At 36.4% G+C, this 14,959-nt stretch overlaps 1 protein-coding gene across 10 annotated transcripts in view; it reads left to right on the top strand.

Annotated features, from left to right (window-relative positions):
- Positions 1–14,959, top strand: part of LOC306879154 (CMP-N-acetylneuraminate-beta-1,4-galactoside alpha-2,3-sialyltransferase-like) — a 51,224-nt gene that overhangs the window by 32,577 nt on the left and 3,688 nt on the right. For 9 of the 10 annotated variants that reach the window (XM_079431918.1, XM_079431916.1, XM_079431914.1 and 6 more), the window contains 3 exons: positions 1,600–1,746; positions 4,313–4,459; positions 6,308–6,979. In XM_079431918.1, coding sequence (XP_079288044.1) covers positions 1,600–1,746; positions 4,313–4,459; positions 6,308–6,397 — 384 coding nt within the window. In that variant the 3' untranslated portion in view covers positions 6,398–6,979. Of the gene's footprint in view, positions 1–1,599; positions 1,747–4,312; positions 4,460–6,307; positions 6,980–14,959 lie in introns of those variants that run through there. The other variant, XR_013784993.1, reaches the window with a different exon arrangement.

The following is a 14,959-nucleotide window of genomic DNA, read 5'->3' on the forward strand; positions in this document are numbered from 1 at the left end:
ATGGGGCTTTTAAATGGCCCCTCTCCTCTCCACGATGCAGGGTATTGTGTTCATCTCTCTCTGCCCGAGCCACGTCACATTTTCCACCTGTGTGTTTATGACTCTCGCCCTATGAGTCCAGCACCCAACAACAGATCGATTCAGCTCTGCTTCAGTGCTCGCTCAAAATATGTCAGCATTTATCCTGCACCTGCTTTCTGCGTCCTTAGTAATCCTGGCCAGGCCTTGAGTGTAGCGATGACTTTTAAGACTAAAAAAAATGTATGCATGACAAAAGTTTGTGATCAGTAATATTTTTTTAAGAAATTAATACTTTTATTCAGCAAGGACACATTAAAGTTCTCAAAAGTGACTTTAAAGACATTTATAATGTTACAAAGCATTTGAATTTCAAATAAATGCTGTTCTTTTGAACTTTCTATTCATCAAATCTATGCAAATAATATGCAAACCAGCATATTAGAATGATTTCTGAAGGACTGTGTGACACTGAAGACTGGAGTAATGACGCTGAAAATTCAGCTTTGATCACATGAATAAAATATATGTTCAAATATATGCAAATAGAAAATGGATGTTTTAAATTGTAATAATATTTAACAATTTTGCTGTATTTTTGATTAAATAAATGCAGCCTTAGTGAACGTAAGAGACTTGAAACATGAAAAAAACGACTGTGGCAAACTTTTAAACGCCAGCTATTGTTTATGATATGAAATCGGATTAAAATGAAATTCTTGGAAATCTGTGTATTCAGTAGCATATGCAATGCTCTATCAGTGTCTAGAACGCTAGGACTTACTCATGCAAAATAACAAACCTGGCACAAATTATAATGTAAAAAGCTAAAAACATTCAAAAAAGGTCAAACTTCATTGATAGCATTTGGATAGTAATAAGGGAGGAGTTTGTGCACGTCTTAAACCAGGCCGATGTGACTGATAGCTGTGCTGTGACACACGTGGTTTGTATTACACCTTGTATCACACATTCTTTGTGTTACACCAGAAAACCACAAGTAAGGCTCCCTGGGCCAAAGCCCTTGTTTTTGTGTAGTTGCGCGACCCTCTGTAAAGCCTGTCCCTCCCTTGAAAAGAAAACCCGGGCAGGACGTAAATACGCGGCGTATTTATTTGTAGTACCGTGACTCGGGATGCCATTTGATGAAATCCCACAGGAGTCGTTGCTCCAGGATGTCAAGCGGTGTTACGGCTTCTAACAGTCACTCTCTCCCAGGTGCGTCCGAAAGATCCTTCGTATTAGCTGCAGGTGAAGTGAGCCTCCCATGAGGAGAGCGAGAGCTCTGTGTTCGGACACGCTCTTGGCTTCAGCGCTTTGCTAGCGTCACCCTTTTTATTCTGATTATCAAAGTGAGCGGCTTATTTACTCAGCTGAGAGCGTTATTCAGCGGGCCGTGAGTGACTGTTCTGTGTCAGCTTCACTTTAGGCCTTTCAGCGTTTATAATAGCGTATTCACAGAGCAGGACTGCTTGAAAAGAAAAGCTGGTAAAGGCCGTCAGCGAAGTCACGCAGGTTTATTCTTTCATTTGTTTCTTGTATTAATTCAGTGTCTTCTGTGTTCCGCTCTATGTTTTTCAGCGGCGTGTGGAGGGATTCTGGAAGTCCGTGGCACGTGACGTTCCCAGAGAGCCAGAAGACATACGGATCCTGAACCCGTATTTCATCCAGGAAGCGGCCTTCAAATTCATCGGCCTTCCACACCACAATGGCCTCATGGGAAGAGGGGTGAGGAGCAAACAATGAATAAATATTGAAGCGGTCAATCCAAAACATGCCGTAACAGAATCGCAACTTTCTCCTTTTTGAAAAAGACCAGAGGCTAGTTGCATAAACACAGCCTATGTTTTAGGGACTAGTTAGACAAGAGGTAATCTGTCTAACCTTTCATATTCAAATTAGCCCAGTCTACGTTTTATTTACGAATCTGTAATTGATCTGTGATTCATTTACAAATCTGATTCACTGTAACCGTATATTTTCTGATTATTACTGCAAATTAGCTTTTAATTAAATATTTTATGAAAAACATATCATTTGCATATGTGAAAAATGTACAAGCATGTATTTAAAAATTATTATAGAATAAAAATGTGCTTAAAATACACACAAATGCATACTCCCCAAGGCTTAAGGCTAGTACCAGACTAAAATGCATGTTTGAGTGGTCTCAACTGAAAATATCTTGCTCTGACATATCTTAAAATATGTCTGTGCCATTGTTCTGTCTCAAGATGGACAACTGTAACGTTTTCTTCTAAGGCATTTTTATAAAAGCTGCTTAAATATCTTAATTTAACTGAGGTCTAGTAGTCCTGGTATAAGATAAGCCCCGTCTGTGAAACCAGACCACTATATTTTGTAAATTATAGGGGAAAAAAGTTATGACCAGTCTTAAAAAAAAAAGTTAGATTAGTTTTAAGACTTTTAAGGTTTGTTAAAAAGTTCTTTTGGGATTTGTGAGTCAAGGTGCAGTGATTTTTATTTTTTTTATTTTTTTATTTTTTTAGTTCTTTTTTAAAATCATATATAGTTTTAGTTATATAGTACATATATTTATTATTTTACATTATTATTTACTTGTAAAAAAAAAAAAAAAAAAAAAAATATATATATATATATATATATATATATATATAATATATAAATGTAATGTATTTCATAAAATATTTTAAGCATTTTATGATTTTATTTATTTCTGAACATTTTATGTAAAATGATGACATGCATTCCAAAGATAGAGAGAATTATTAATAATATAATTGTATTTTTGACCTCTTTAACTTTTCGCACAGTCACTCTTGCAATTTCAACAAAACCTCATCTATGATAGCCAGATAGATACTTTAAGATGATTTTCCCTAAAAGTTTACAGACAGACAAACAAGCAAACAAACAAAAAAAAATTAAAAAAATCTATGAAAATGTCCTGAAATGACCCTCAACTCTCTCCCAATGGGTCATCCTTATTTTTGAGCCCCTTGAGATGAAGTTGAAATGAAGTGTTGGACCGTCACATCTCCACCTGATCCAGAGACTGTTTGCGCTCTGCTGCTATGGAGACCCGGTTGGAGGGGCTCGAGCGGTGATGCGTTTCCTGTTATCAGCATGCAGGCGGAGTGTCTGGGGCCGGATTAGTCCAGAGAGTGTCTCTCTGTGGTGATAACTTTCACATTCAGACTCGTCTCTCCAGCCTCAGTGGATCAGGTGGTGACTGGATGATCCCTCTCTGCTGATACCCACACGTCCCGCTCTGTCTGTGTCTCTGATAAAGTCAGTCACACGGTGCATTATCTGCACTGAAGTGTGTGAGCAGTGCACTCGACTACCCTGAGTGTCCAGTCCATCCATGGTGGTTCAGCATTTGCTCGACTCATTTCATCTCTTCTTTTCACTGTGCTGTAGTCTGAATTAAAGCATATTGTAATGAATTAAAACTTGATTGTTTTATTACTAATAGAAAATGACTACTTGAGTACAAATGTTTTTCATGTTCAAACAGACATTTTGCAATTTAATACTTTTATGTTACTTTTGTGCAAACAATATTGTAAATACAAACTACATGCATTATAGAGATGACTGATTTATAAATGTATCATTCTTTTGAGTTCTTTTCAGTGAATCGTTGAAAATTTGGTTTAAAAAATTGGTCTGAATGGTTGATTTACGAATCTGTCTGAATCAGATTTGTAAGTGAATCACTGATCATTTACAGATTTGTACATTTTTGCATCATTATAACTGTATTATTTCTGGTCATTAATGTAAATTTTCTTTTAAATTGCCTAGAAATCAAAATCTTGATTGAGATTAGTCTTGATTTCGTAGTTCAAGACTGTCAGTCACAGGTTTATATATGTATGTGTGTTTATACAAATGTTTATGTTTTGTATATAAAATAAAAGTAGATATTTTATAGGACTGGGACGATACGCTAATCTGCAGATTCAATACTATCCCGATACTTGTGTGCCGATTCAGTATATATTGCGGTAATTGAGTATTGCGATTATAAAACTATTGCGATTCGATATAACAATTTGTGTTTTTTGTTTGTTTATTAAAGACTAGACAATGGAAAATACTTGATAAAGAGGCTGTATATGATGAGTCATATTAACAAAACAATGCAACTTTTATTTGAACATTTGCAGTAACTAGAAACTTTTTGTTTTCTTAAACTTGAGGTTCTATGAATTACCTCCATGCTCAAGTATGACCGTTGGGGTTTTTATATACTGTGACTGAACACTTATTGACATGCAGTACTAAAAGTGTTTTGTTTTTCCAGAATATTCCTACACTGGGTACTGTTGCGATCACGATGGCTCTCCATAACTGTGATGAGGTGGCGGTGGCCGGATTCGGATATGACATGAACACACCTCATGCACCTCTGCACTACTATGAGAAACTCATGATGTCTGCAATCAAAGAGGTAACGGCACCACACTCACCTGATCTGAAGAATTTCTCTCTCAATCTTACAGAACTAGTGAGCTGCATTTAAAAGCTCCCTGGAATTGATTTTCAGGGAATTGTTCCCATTCAACCCCATTATTAGATATTACACTCTCAAGGAGATTTTCACGGTGATGGCATAGAAACATTTTTTGTTTGCCAAAGGACCTTTCAGTGAACAGTTCTTAAAAGAACCATTTTTTCCCACTCTGAAAAGCCTTTTGTGCAATTGAAAGATTCCATGGATATGAAAGATTCTTAATGAAGATCTTTTATTTTGTTTGTATGACATGTTTGATAGCAGATAATGACAGAGAAATTCACTGCGGGAAATTTTCATATCCCTTCATATTTCAAATATCTGTAGGATTTCTGTCACTTTTTTGCTCTGAAACCTGATTGATTTCTGAACTCTGTCTTATCATATGTCTGCTCGCTGGTTGATGATATTTGGGAATATCCCGTCCACTGAGTCACGTCCACAAACAGGTCACATGACCTCACGCTGCTCTCTGTTCCAGGAACATGCAGAAACCTGAGAGGTCAGAGTAATGAGGCAGCATTAGCAGTCTGAGCTGTGTGTGTGTTCTTCTTTCAGTGTTGAGGAAACTACTTTGATACTGTAGCTTTGCCAAGCTACTAATAAAGTCAAGCAGTCAGATACTACAAGATACTAACGGGGTTCAAAAATAAGGATTCATCTCTGATGGTCTAGTCAGGCCAGGAGTTCCTTTGTGTGTGTGTGCGCGCGTTTTTGTGACAAATGAGGACATACATTTGTATAATGACACCGGTATAATGTAATGTTTCTTACATGTTTGTATAATGGCCCTCATAACGCATTCGCATTCCATTTTGACCCGGAAGAGATACATAAACATTTCTAAAAAAATATATATATGTATATTTTTTATTAAGGGAATGAAACTTGCAAATGCTTTAAGAAACTTGATAAAATTTAGTTGATAAACATGAGTATGTACATCTATTGATGAACGAAGAAGGAAAAAATTAAAAATTGACCACTTTTATTTATTTATTTTTGATATATGTATGTTTCATAAATTCGGGCTGTTTTGAGCAATCGTTATTCATTAAATTCTATGAATCAATTTTCATTCAATTCTATGAATTCCGATAGGGTTAGTACTGGTCATTCAGTAATAAATTTCATACAATGAAATATTCAGATAAAATTTCTCATCAATTTTGGGAAAAATGGTTTTAGGTGAATAACATTAAATTATTACTGTTATTAAATAATGATACTTCAGGTCAAAACGGATGTGTAATGGTATAATAGTGTACAGATTTTGAATGCAATATGAGGGTTAAGTTTGCAAAACATAAAAATGCATGCACAAGATTATATTTTCAGTAGCATCACAGCGGTGACCAGAAAGATTAAAATAGGTAGCAAACACTATATTGGCTTTTGTGATGCAACGTGAAATACTTATCCAAAACACCTGTGCTGTGTGAAACTGACCTATTTCAGGTGCAAAATTATTATTATTATTTTTTTGTAATTAGATGATGCATTTTATTTTATTAAAAGGATGATTCAGCTTAAATGGCAAATCAGTAGATGGCACTGTATTTCACAGTGACTTGTCATTTTCTCTCTTTACCTAGAAGAGCACCTCTGTTGTTGCACATGTTTACTTTAGGTAGACCGTCCGAACCGCTTTTGTGGCTTGTGAAATCAAAAGCAAAGCCGCATGTGCAGACGTCATAGCTCTTTTAAACGCAGCACGTGACCAACTTATGAGCGTTTACCCTATTGTGCTCTTTCTGTTTCTCTTTTTCTCTCACACACACCCAGTCATGGACACACAACATATCCAAAGAGAAAGAGTTTCTCCGAAAGCTGGTGAAGGGGGACGTCATCCAGGACCTGACCAACGGGATCTGACGCCACGTCCCTTTCACGCAGCTGATAGTATTCACCATATCACTGGTGACCGACATCCCAGCCGATTGACTGACACAAACGCGAGCCGTCAAACCTCCAGAGATGTTTGAGCCAATCGCATGATGGAGGAAGTGACCTCACCTCATATGCTGGACGGTATCCATGGCAACCTCACCTCAAACATGGTAATGCTTGTTTTAAGATGCCACGTAGGCGGGAAAGAGTCCGTCCCTGTGCGCCACAGCAGCGCCCAGCAGAGACTGGAAATGTGCTGCTTTCTCCTGTTTTTTTACTCCGCTGTATTTAGTATTTATTAGACAGTATTTTAATCACGTCATTAAGATGCTTTATTTTTTAAGCTGAGTCAGCTTGATTGCTTTAATAATGCTCTCTTTAATCTCAGGCTATGCACAACAGCACACAACAAATGATTGTCACTGTTGATTTTCTGCTGCTCTTCTGACGTGTGCCATTAAATCAATCAGCATCCACTTGTTTGCTGCACCTTGCACATGTATATCCATCTGTGTGTATAACCAGATCATGAGACCAGGTGGATTAAAGTATTATCAAGATTTCTACATTCAGTCTGAAATGGGCTTTTCTTTTGTAAGGGGCCGTTCACACACAACGTGTTTTTCCATTCCAATGTGCTACTTTTTCATTATTTTTCTATGTAAACACGCACTAGATGGACGTGTACGACCTTTACGCTCGTGCCTCATGTCTTTTGCAGCATCTCGCACATGAGCACTGCTTTTTAAAAGAATTTCAACTTTTACATGCAGCGCCGCTCATCAATGTCAGTTCCAAAGCAGTGGACCAATCAGAAGACGCCGGAGGCGGGGCAAGCATTGCAAGCTTTTATTTACAGCAACAAATTGTCATGGCAACTGTTTTATTTGATGGCAACATGACAGAGAAAGCATTTTATTCTGTGCTTTTTTCTAAACCATTCCTGAGTGCTGCGTCTCGTGTTTTTAGATGCAAAGATGCATTCTGTGTGAACGGCCCCCTAAAAATGCATAAGAATTGTATGTTATAGTAGAACTTCAGTGGGTGATGTGTCGGTAGCAGGTTACATTTGTTGGTACCAATACAAGTCAAATTACAGGATTCTCTATACCACTGTTGATACCACCTATAAAATAAGTATTTTAATAATTAAAATAATGGTATTTCCATTTCAAGGGAACTTCGGCCTGCGTCCTCTAGGGGTCGCTATGGGGAACGCCTCGGCGTGACTGGTGTCTTGAAGTATATATCTAAACACGACAATAACATTGGCCGGCGACAGCCTATGACGTCACTACTGGCACGGCCACAGTATAAAGGGGCACCAGGAAAATACGTTATTTTCCCGGCGCCAAAAATCACGAAAATCTAACCTTTCATTGAACTAAAACAATTGAAATTGGGGGAAAATCTCATTATGAAATAATTGTTTTTCTCAAATACACGTTGGACACAATTATTGGTACCCCTAGAAATTCTTATGAGTAAAATATCTCTGAAGTATATTCCCATTCATAATTACAATTTTGAGCACTCCAGGTGATTATGAACATGAAATTATCCAGCCATGGCTTCCTGTTTCACAGAAATATAAATAGGAGGGAAAACAAAGCCCAAATTCCCTTAATCATCCATCACAATGAGAAAAACCAAAGAATATATTTCTGATGTGCAGCAAAAGATAATTGAGCTTCACAAATTAGTGAAGTGGCTTTAAGAAAAGAGCTAGAGCAGTGAAAATTCCCATTTCCACCATCAGGGCAATAATTAAGAATTTCCAATCAACAGAAAATGTTACGAAACTGCCTGGAAGAGGACGTGTGTCTATATCGTCCTAATGCACGGTGAGAAGGAGAGTTTGAGTGGCTAAAGACTCTTCAAGGACCTCAGCTGGAGAATTGTAGAGAAAGGTTTAGTTTCGGGGTCAGAAAACCTTTAAAAAAAAATAGTCAAACTTCACCTACATCAGCACATGTTGTTTGGGAGGAAAATTCAAGAAAAATGCTCCTAGATCATCCAAAAACAAACTCCAGCATATTCAGTTATCAGACACGACTGGCACTTCAAATGGGACTGGCTTCTATGGTCAGATGAAACAAAAAATGAGCTTTTTAGCAGCAAACACTCAAGATGGGTTTGGTGAACACAGGGATAAAAAGTACCCCATGTGTACAATGAAATATACTGCTGTATTTTTGATGTTGTGGGCCTATATTTCTGCTGGAGGTCCTGGACATCTTGTTTAGACACATGGCATCATGGATTCTATCAAATACCAGCAGATAAAAAAATCAACAAGTGACTGACTCTATTAGAAATCTTATAATGGGCCATGTTTGGATCTTCCAACCGGACAATAATCCAAACACAAACCTCAAAAACAACACAAAAATGGGCCATTGAGCACAAAACCAAGCTTCTGCTGGCCATTCCAGTCCTCTGACCTGAACTCTGTAGAAGATGAGTGAGGTGAACTGAAGAGAAGAAGCACCATCATGGAGCTGTGAATCTGAAGGATCTGGAGTGATTCTGGATGAAGGAATGGTCTCTGATCTCTTGTCAGGTGTTCTCTAACCTCATCAGGCGTTATAGGAGAACATTTAGAGCTGTTAAACTGACAAATGGAGGTTTCAAAAAATATTGAATAAAAGGGTGCCGTTAATTGTGGCCAATGTGTATTACAGAAAAACATTTATTTCATAATGATATTTCCTCCCAATTTAAATTCTTATTACCCAATGAAAGGTTAGATTTTTGTGATTTTTATTTATTTATTTTATAAAAGATCAAAAGGATTAACAATGCAGATTTATTTTCACAGCCTTCTTTGATCATATTTGCCAAGGGTTACAATAATTCTGACCAGGACTGTATATGGTAATTGATTTTAATGGACCTATTGTGAGCTGCAAGGTTGTTAATTGATGATATATTATTTCAGCTTATTTTTTAAATAATCACATTTAACGGGAATTCCTGGGGTGAGAACTACATTACCCATGATTCTGCAAAGAAATTAAAAGAATTAAATGAAAGAGTTTTATATATAAATGCATATTTTGCAGTAAACTTAAAATATATTTTTATGTATTAAATAAACATCTTTAAATTAATAGGTTAATATTTATAACACTATTATAATAGTTTTATTTTATAAACACTTTTATTTAAAGTTTATAGTATAGCATATAATATATAATATTATAAATACTATTATATTATATAATAAATGTTTATATAGTACTTGCAGATTATTTAAAAGCTGCTTCACATTAATAAACAAGTGTGTTAATGTTGTAAAATTCATCAGTTATTAAACTAATTTCATCTATAAAGCAGTTCTACAGATTTAAAAAAAAAACAAATAGTGTCATTATTCAGCTGAAGTCAGTTCAGTGTTGATTCAGTTCAATAACTGTCTGTTGCAAACTGTTGCAAAAAATGACATCTTCCTCAATTCAGTTAGTGTTACATGATTGGAAGACATTAGCACCGGTTTATGGAAAGCTCATGTTTAGCATTTAAACTTCCACCTGATCAACCTGGCTTCTTCTTTTTTTTTTTTCAAACAAACAGTTGGATGTTTATGTGTGCGGCGGAAGCAAACACTCCAGCTGCTTGTCTCATGACTCACGGCGGTAATGGGGGGGTTTTCAGGGTCCTTGTACCAAAAGGTTAATGGAAATATTAGGAATTTTTAAAGAGTGTGTGCTGTCAGGCGCTGTTCCTGGAAATCCTTCTGTTTGGTATCCAGACGATCTGGATTCATAAACCACATCTTATCCTTTTTTTTTGTGGCATGAAGTTCTGCTCCAGGCTGTTCAGAATCAAGTAGCGACATATCAGAATGTGATTATAGTTATTCATGTGTGGTGCATCAGATGTGCGGCTGGTGGGTAATGGCTTGTTTGCTGTGTGTTTACTGTTTAACTGTGATCAGCTGCTACTCTTCTTTCTTTCTGTCAGTCTGTATGTACAGTAGTCATTTAACTGAGGCTTTGAATCTCTTTTAGCACACAGATTCACTTCCACTGGAGAAACACAAGTGGTCTTGGTTAAGCACTTAATGGTAAAAGATTGGCTTCCTCCTCAATGGGATTGAACCAGTAACCTACTAGTTATCAGACTAGTTATAGAGGATTGCTCTAGATCAGTGGCAGAAATTAGCTTTTAAGTTTAGAAGCAAGATTGCCATTCTTAATTTTATTTTTTTTAAAGGGTGTGTTTATTTTTGTAACACACAAAATATATTGTCATCCTTTTATGTTAAATATTTTTAGTCTGTTAAATTACACCAATTCTCAACCTGAGTATTTGGACAATTGGAATGTATGATCTCTTATCCATAAAACTGAATCAACATCAATAGTTAGATTTTGTATTTTTTTTTTTTTTTCGACTACTATTCAAAGGTTTTGGATTGGATAGATTTTTTGAACGTTTTTAAAAGACGTCTCCTCTGCTTACCAAGGCTGAGTTTATTTAATCAAAAATACAGTAAAATTATAAAAATATTATTACAATTTAATACCATTCTTCAGTGTCTCATGATTCTTCAGAAATCATTCTAATATGCTGATTTGCTGCTCGAGAAACATTTCTGATTATTATCAGTGTTTAAAACAGTTGTGCTGCTTCATATTTTTGTAGAAACAGATGCATTTAAGGTTTTTTTTTTTTTTGATGAATAGGACGTTCAAAACAACAGCATTTATATTTGTAATAGAAATGTTTTATAATAATATAAATGTGCTTACTGTCTAACATACTACTTATTTTTATTATTTTTTTACTTCTGAAATGGTAGTGTATATGAGATTTTAGTTTTAAAGCCATTTTCTCCTTACATTTTGTAACTGAAGTGCATTACTGTTACATTTGTGGCATGAAGAAACAGTGAAAATATAATGCTGGGTTAATGAAATGCTGCCTGGGTTAAAAAAAACTTTTAATAACATCTTCAGATGGATTCTGGTGGATCAAAACTTTTTTTGAAAACTCCTTCGTTTATGTCCTGCCTCCAAATGTTTTTGCTTCAGCAAACGCTGTCCTTGAGATTCTTTCAGGCTTGTAACATTTTCATTGATACAGTGACCAGACGACTGGATGCTCCATGGCTGAATGTACAATGGGAAAAAACCCTGTTAAATTTACAGTAAAGAACTGGCCCAAATCCACTGTAAAAACAGCACATTTTTCATGTTTGTTTACGTTATTAAGGAACGTTCTGAAGTGTTTCCAGATGTCTTTTAATTGGCGTGTTAACAGTGAAATGTTGAATGTAAATCTTGCGAACAGGCATTTACAGAAGAAGAGCGTGGCTGTGTGGTGTTCAGGGCCGCGTGGCTGGGATGCCTTGCCTTCAACCTGCTGCGCTTCATGTGCTTGATGTGCTCGGAGTGCACTGAACAGACTTAGAAAGTAGTGTGAGATCACAGACAGTTGAGCTATGGACACAACGGGCAGGTGTCTCCTATTTAAAGACAATCCTTGACCTGGCTGTACGCCGCGGGACGAGGGTGCAGCGAGGTTTGGGAGCTGGAGAAGTGAATGGAGGGCTGGAACGGGCTCTGACAGGTGCGTCTGTCCATGTAGGTGGGCCTTCGTGACACGGCTGCGATGGAGAGGTCACATCCTGACAGCTTCACACCCGGCGGAGCAGAGTTGAGCAGGGTTTGGTTACAGTCGGACTGAAGGCCAGTGTGTGCCGTGTTTCTGAGCTCCGCCTGTGAAGAATCACTCCGCTTTGGCTTTATTCTTCCCGACAGGTCATCCACTCGCACCCTCTCTTCAGACGTCCAACAGAAAGCACAGCTAGGGCAGCTTCCGCACCGTCAAATGAAGCATTTTAATGCCCTCGCACTCAATGAGAGTTCAAGCAGTAAAAAGTTTCAGTGTGGGTTGTGTTTCCTAGAGCAGACGTTTTCAAACTGGACCTGCAAAACATTTAAGTGGAAAAAAAGTAACACATTTAATGCAAACTTTTAAAATATATTTAACAAATTTTATATGACCGGTTCATTTTGCTTTCTAGAGACTGGCTTTAAATGATGAGATTAATTGTGATTATTCTATGTAGATTTGACTGACTTGAGACACAGCGATTGTAAAAACATCCATATTTAATGTGATTTTGTACACGTTTGAATTGGAGGAAAACTCGCTTCATACATCCAATAGAAATCACAAAAAAACCTGCTGATTAAAAGATAAATGCAAGAATTAAATTAAAGTGAAATTAGTGAAGAGAAAAGCATGATGACACTTTCTTTTGGTATTTTCCAATTCTAATGCATCGACATTCGCACACTTAAAAATAAATGTGGTGATTTTATTCTGCTGACAGCCCTGTTATAAAACTATTAAATTAAAATTTAATATGTAAAAATAAAAATATATTTTAAAAGGAAAAAGGAATTTATATTAAAAACAGAAATGTAATTTATTTCTAATGTTACTAAAAGTAAATAAAAAAAAGAGACAAATTAAGTTAATTTATAATTTTAAGTCAAGCACAAATGTTTTTTTTTTTGTTAAATTTTGTTAAATTTGAAGTTTTTTGGGCCTTCATACATGGGGGGGGGGATGTGTGTGTGTGTGTGAACTGCCGTTATATATTAATACACCATAAAAAAACAACAAAAACAAATACTGTATATTTTGAATTTTTAAAAGTTTTTTTCTTCAACATTTTACAAGGAAATACTGTTTCAGTACTGTTTCATTCAATGTGCTAGCTCTTTCTTTGTATTAATTCAGTGTAAAGGGGTCATAGGAATCAAAAAGCTTGAACTCCCTTGTCCTAGAGTATTCATCTGCCAGTCTTTCTTGCATTAAAAGTAAATTAATTCCCTCAATCCTCATGTCACTCCATTCCTTTCATTTAATTTCCGAGGCTCACATCCTGAAGCAGACTCCTTGTGATTGGTGCATCTAAATGTTGTTTAACTCTCAGAATGTTCTCTGTAAAGCTACACCATGTACTTGTACCTCGAGAGAAGGACGGATCTGATGTGGAAGATAAAGGTTTTGAGTTTGAGGCCCTTCTGGGAAGTGTGTGTATGTGTGTGTGTGTGTGTGTGTGTGTTTACCTCAGAGTCAAGCATCCTCTCTATGTACTGCTGCATTCTCTGGCTGGAGGCACTAAATATAAACTCCAGCGCTGTTTACTATATCGTTTAGTTTATAGTTTGTCTTAAAGAGGTCAGCATGTGCTGTTTTCCAACATGAAAACAGCACACATTCCTTGAATAGTTCACTTTCTACTGCTGATTTGGATTCTGTATTTGAATGAATGTTTTTTTAATGTCTCAACTTCACATTTCATTCACAACCTGTGATGAACATAATGTTTTTGATTTGTAATTTTATTAGCATTATAAGTGATGTTTGCTGCTCATATTTTTTTAACACTACTGTTCAAAAGTTTGGGTCTTAAGGATTATTTAATGTCTTTTGCTCACCATGGCTACATCAAACATGCAGTAAAAACAGTAATATTGTGAAATATTATTACAATTTAAGGTAAATGCTGTCTATTGTTTTATATTTTAAAATATAATTTATTCCTGTGATCAAAGCTGAATTTTCAGCATCATTTCTCCAGTCTTCAGTGTCACATGATCCTTCAGAAATCATTCTAATATTCTGATTTACTGCTCAAGAAACATTTCTTATTATAACTATATTATTATTATATACTTATGTCTTTCTAAACCCAAACTTATGAATGGCAGTGTACTTTTTTTGTTGCTTTTTTACCAAATCATGGGTTATTATAGTTAACGTTTCTCATTTTCAAGTAATTTACCGTAATGCGCTAAAATAATGTAAACTTTAACTACAATAAAATGAAAACACAAAACTAATTCAAAATTCAATAATGCTATAATAGTATATCAGTGATAATAAATAACAATGGAATAACCCCATATCTCCATAATAATAACCATCTAAAAATATATATAATAATAACCATAAAGTATTAATTTTATCATGTAACTCGTCCTGCAGCATTTGTTCTCCAGACTTGAATGCCTCCTCAATTCAAGTGTCTTGTTGAGCAGAGCTGTGGTGTTACTGCTAGTTTTGTCTCCTGCTGTGGTGAGGAAGAGGAGTGATTTAGCAGCTTGACCTGAACCACAGGAGTCTGATTCTGAAGCCGTAGACCTGCAGTGACCACCCAGGACCTCCAGCGCTCCTCTGCATGAAGGGCTCAGGAGGTCAGTCTGGGATGATCACAGTCCCGTTCTGAGCCGATGTTTTCTAATGCTCAAGAACTTCCTCACAATAGACAGCAGAGTGAGAACCGGTCTCAGTGGGACATCTGGACACACATGAAGGACACAGGGACTCGGGGGCAAAGGTCAAGCTCCGAGGTCACCAGCTTAGGACCTGTGCTGAATGCTACACTCAATCCTCTGGTGATGTAATATTGCATTTTGATTTCTTCTGACACTACCCACCTTATGTTGCAACACTGAAGAAAGCTGTTTTCTGTGAATATGTGAGACTTCCCAATCATTAGCTGCTATAGATAACTAGAAG

The sequence above is a fragment of the Barbus barbus genome (assembly GCF_936440315.1).
Source record: "Barbus barbus genome assembly, chromosome: 13".
Lineage (NCBI taxonomy): Eukaryota > Metazoa > Chordata > Actinopteri > Cypriniformes > Cyprinidae > Barbus > Barbus barbus.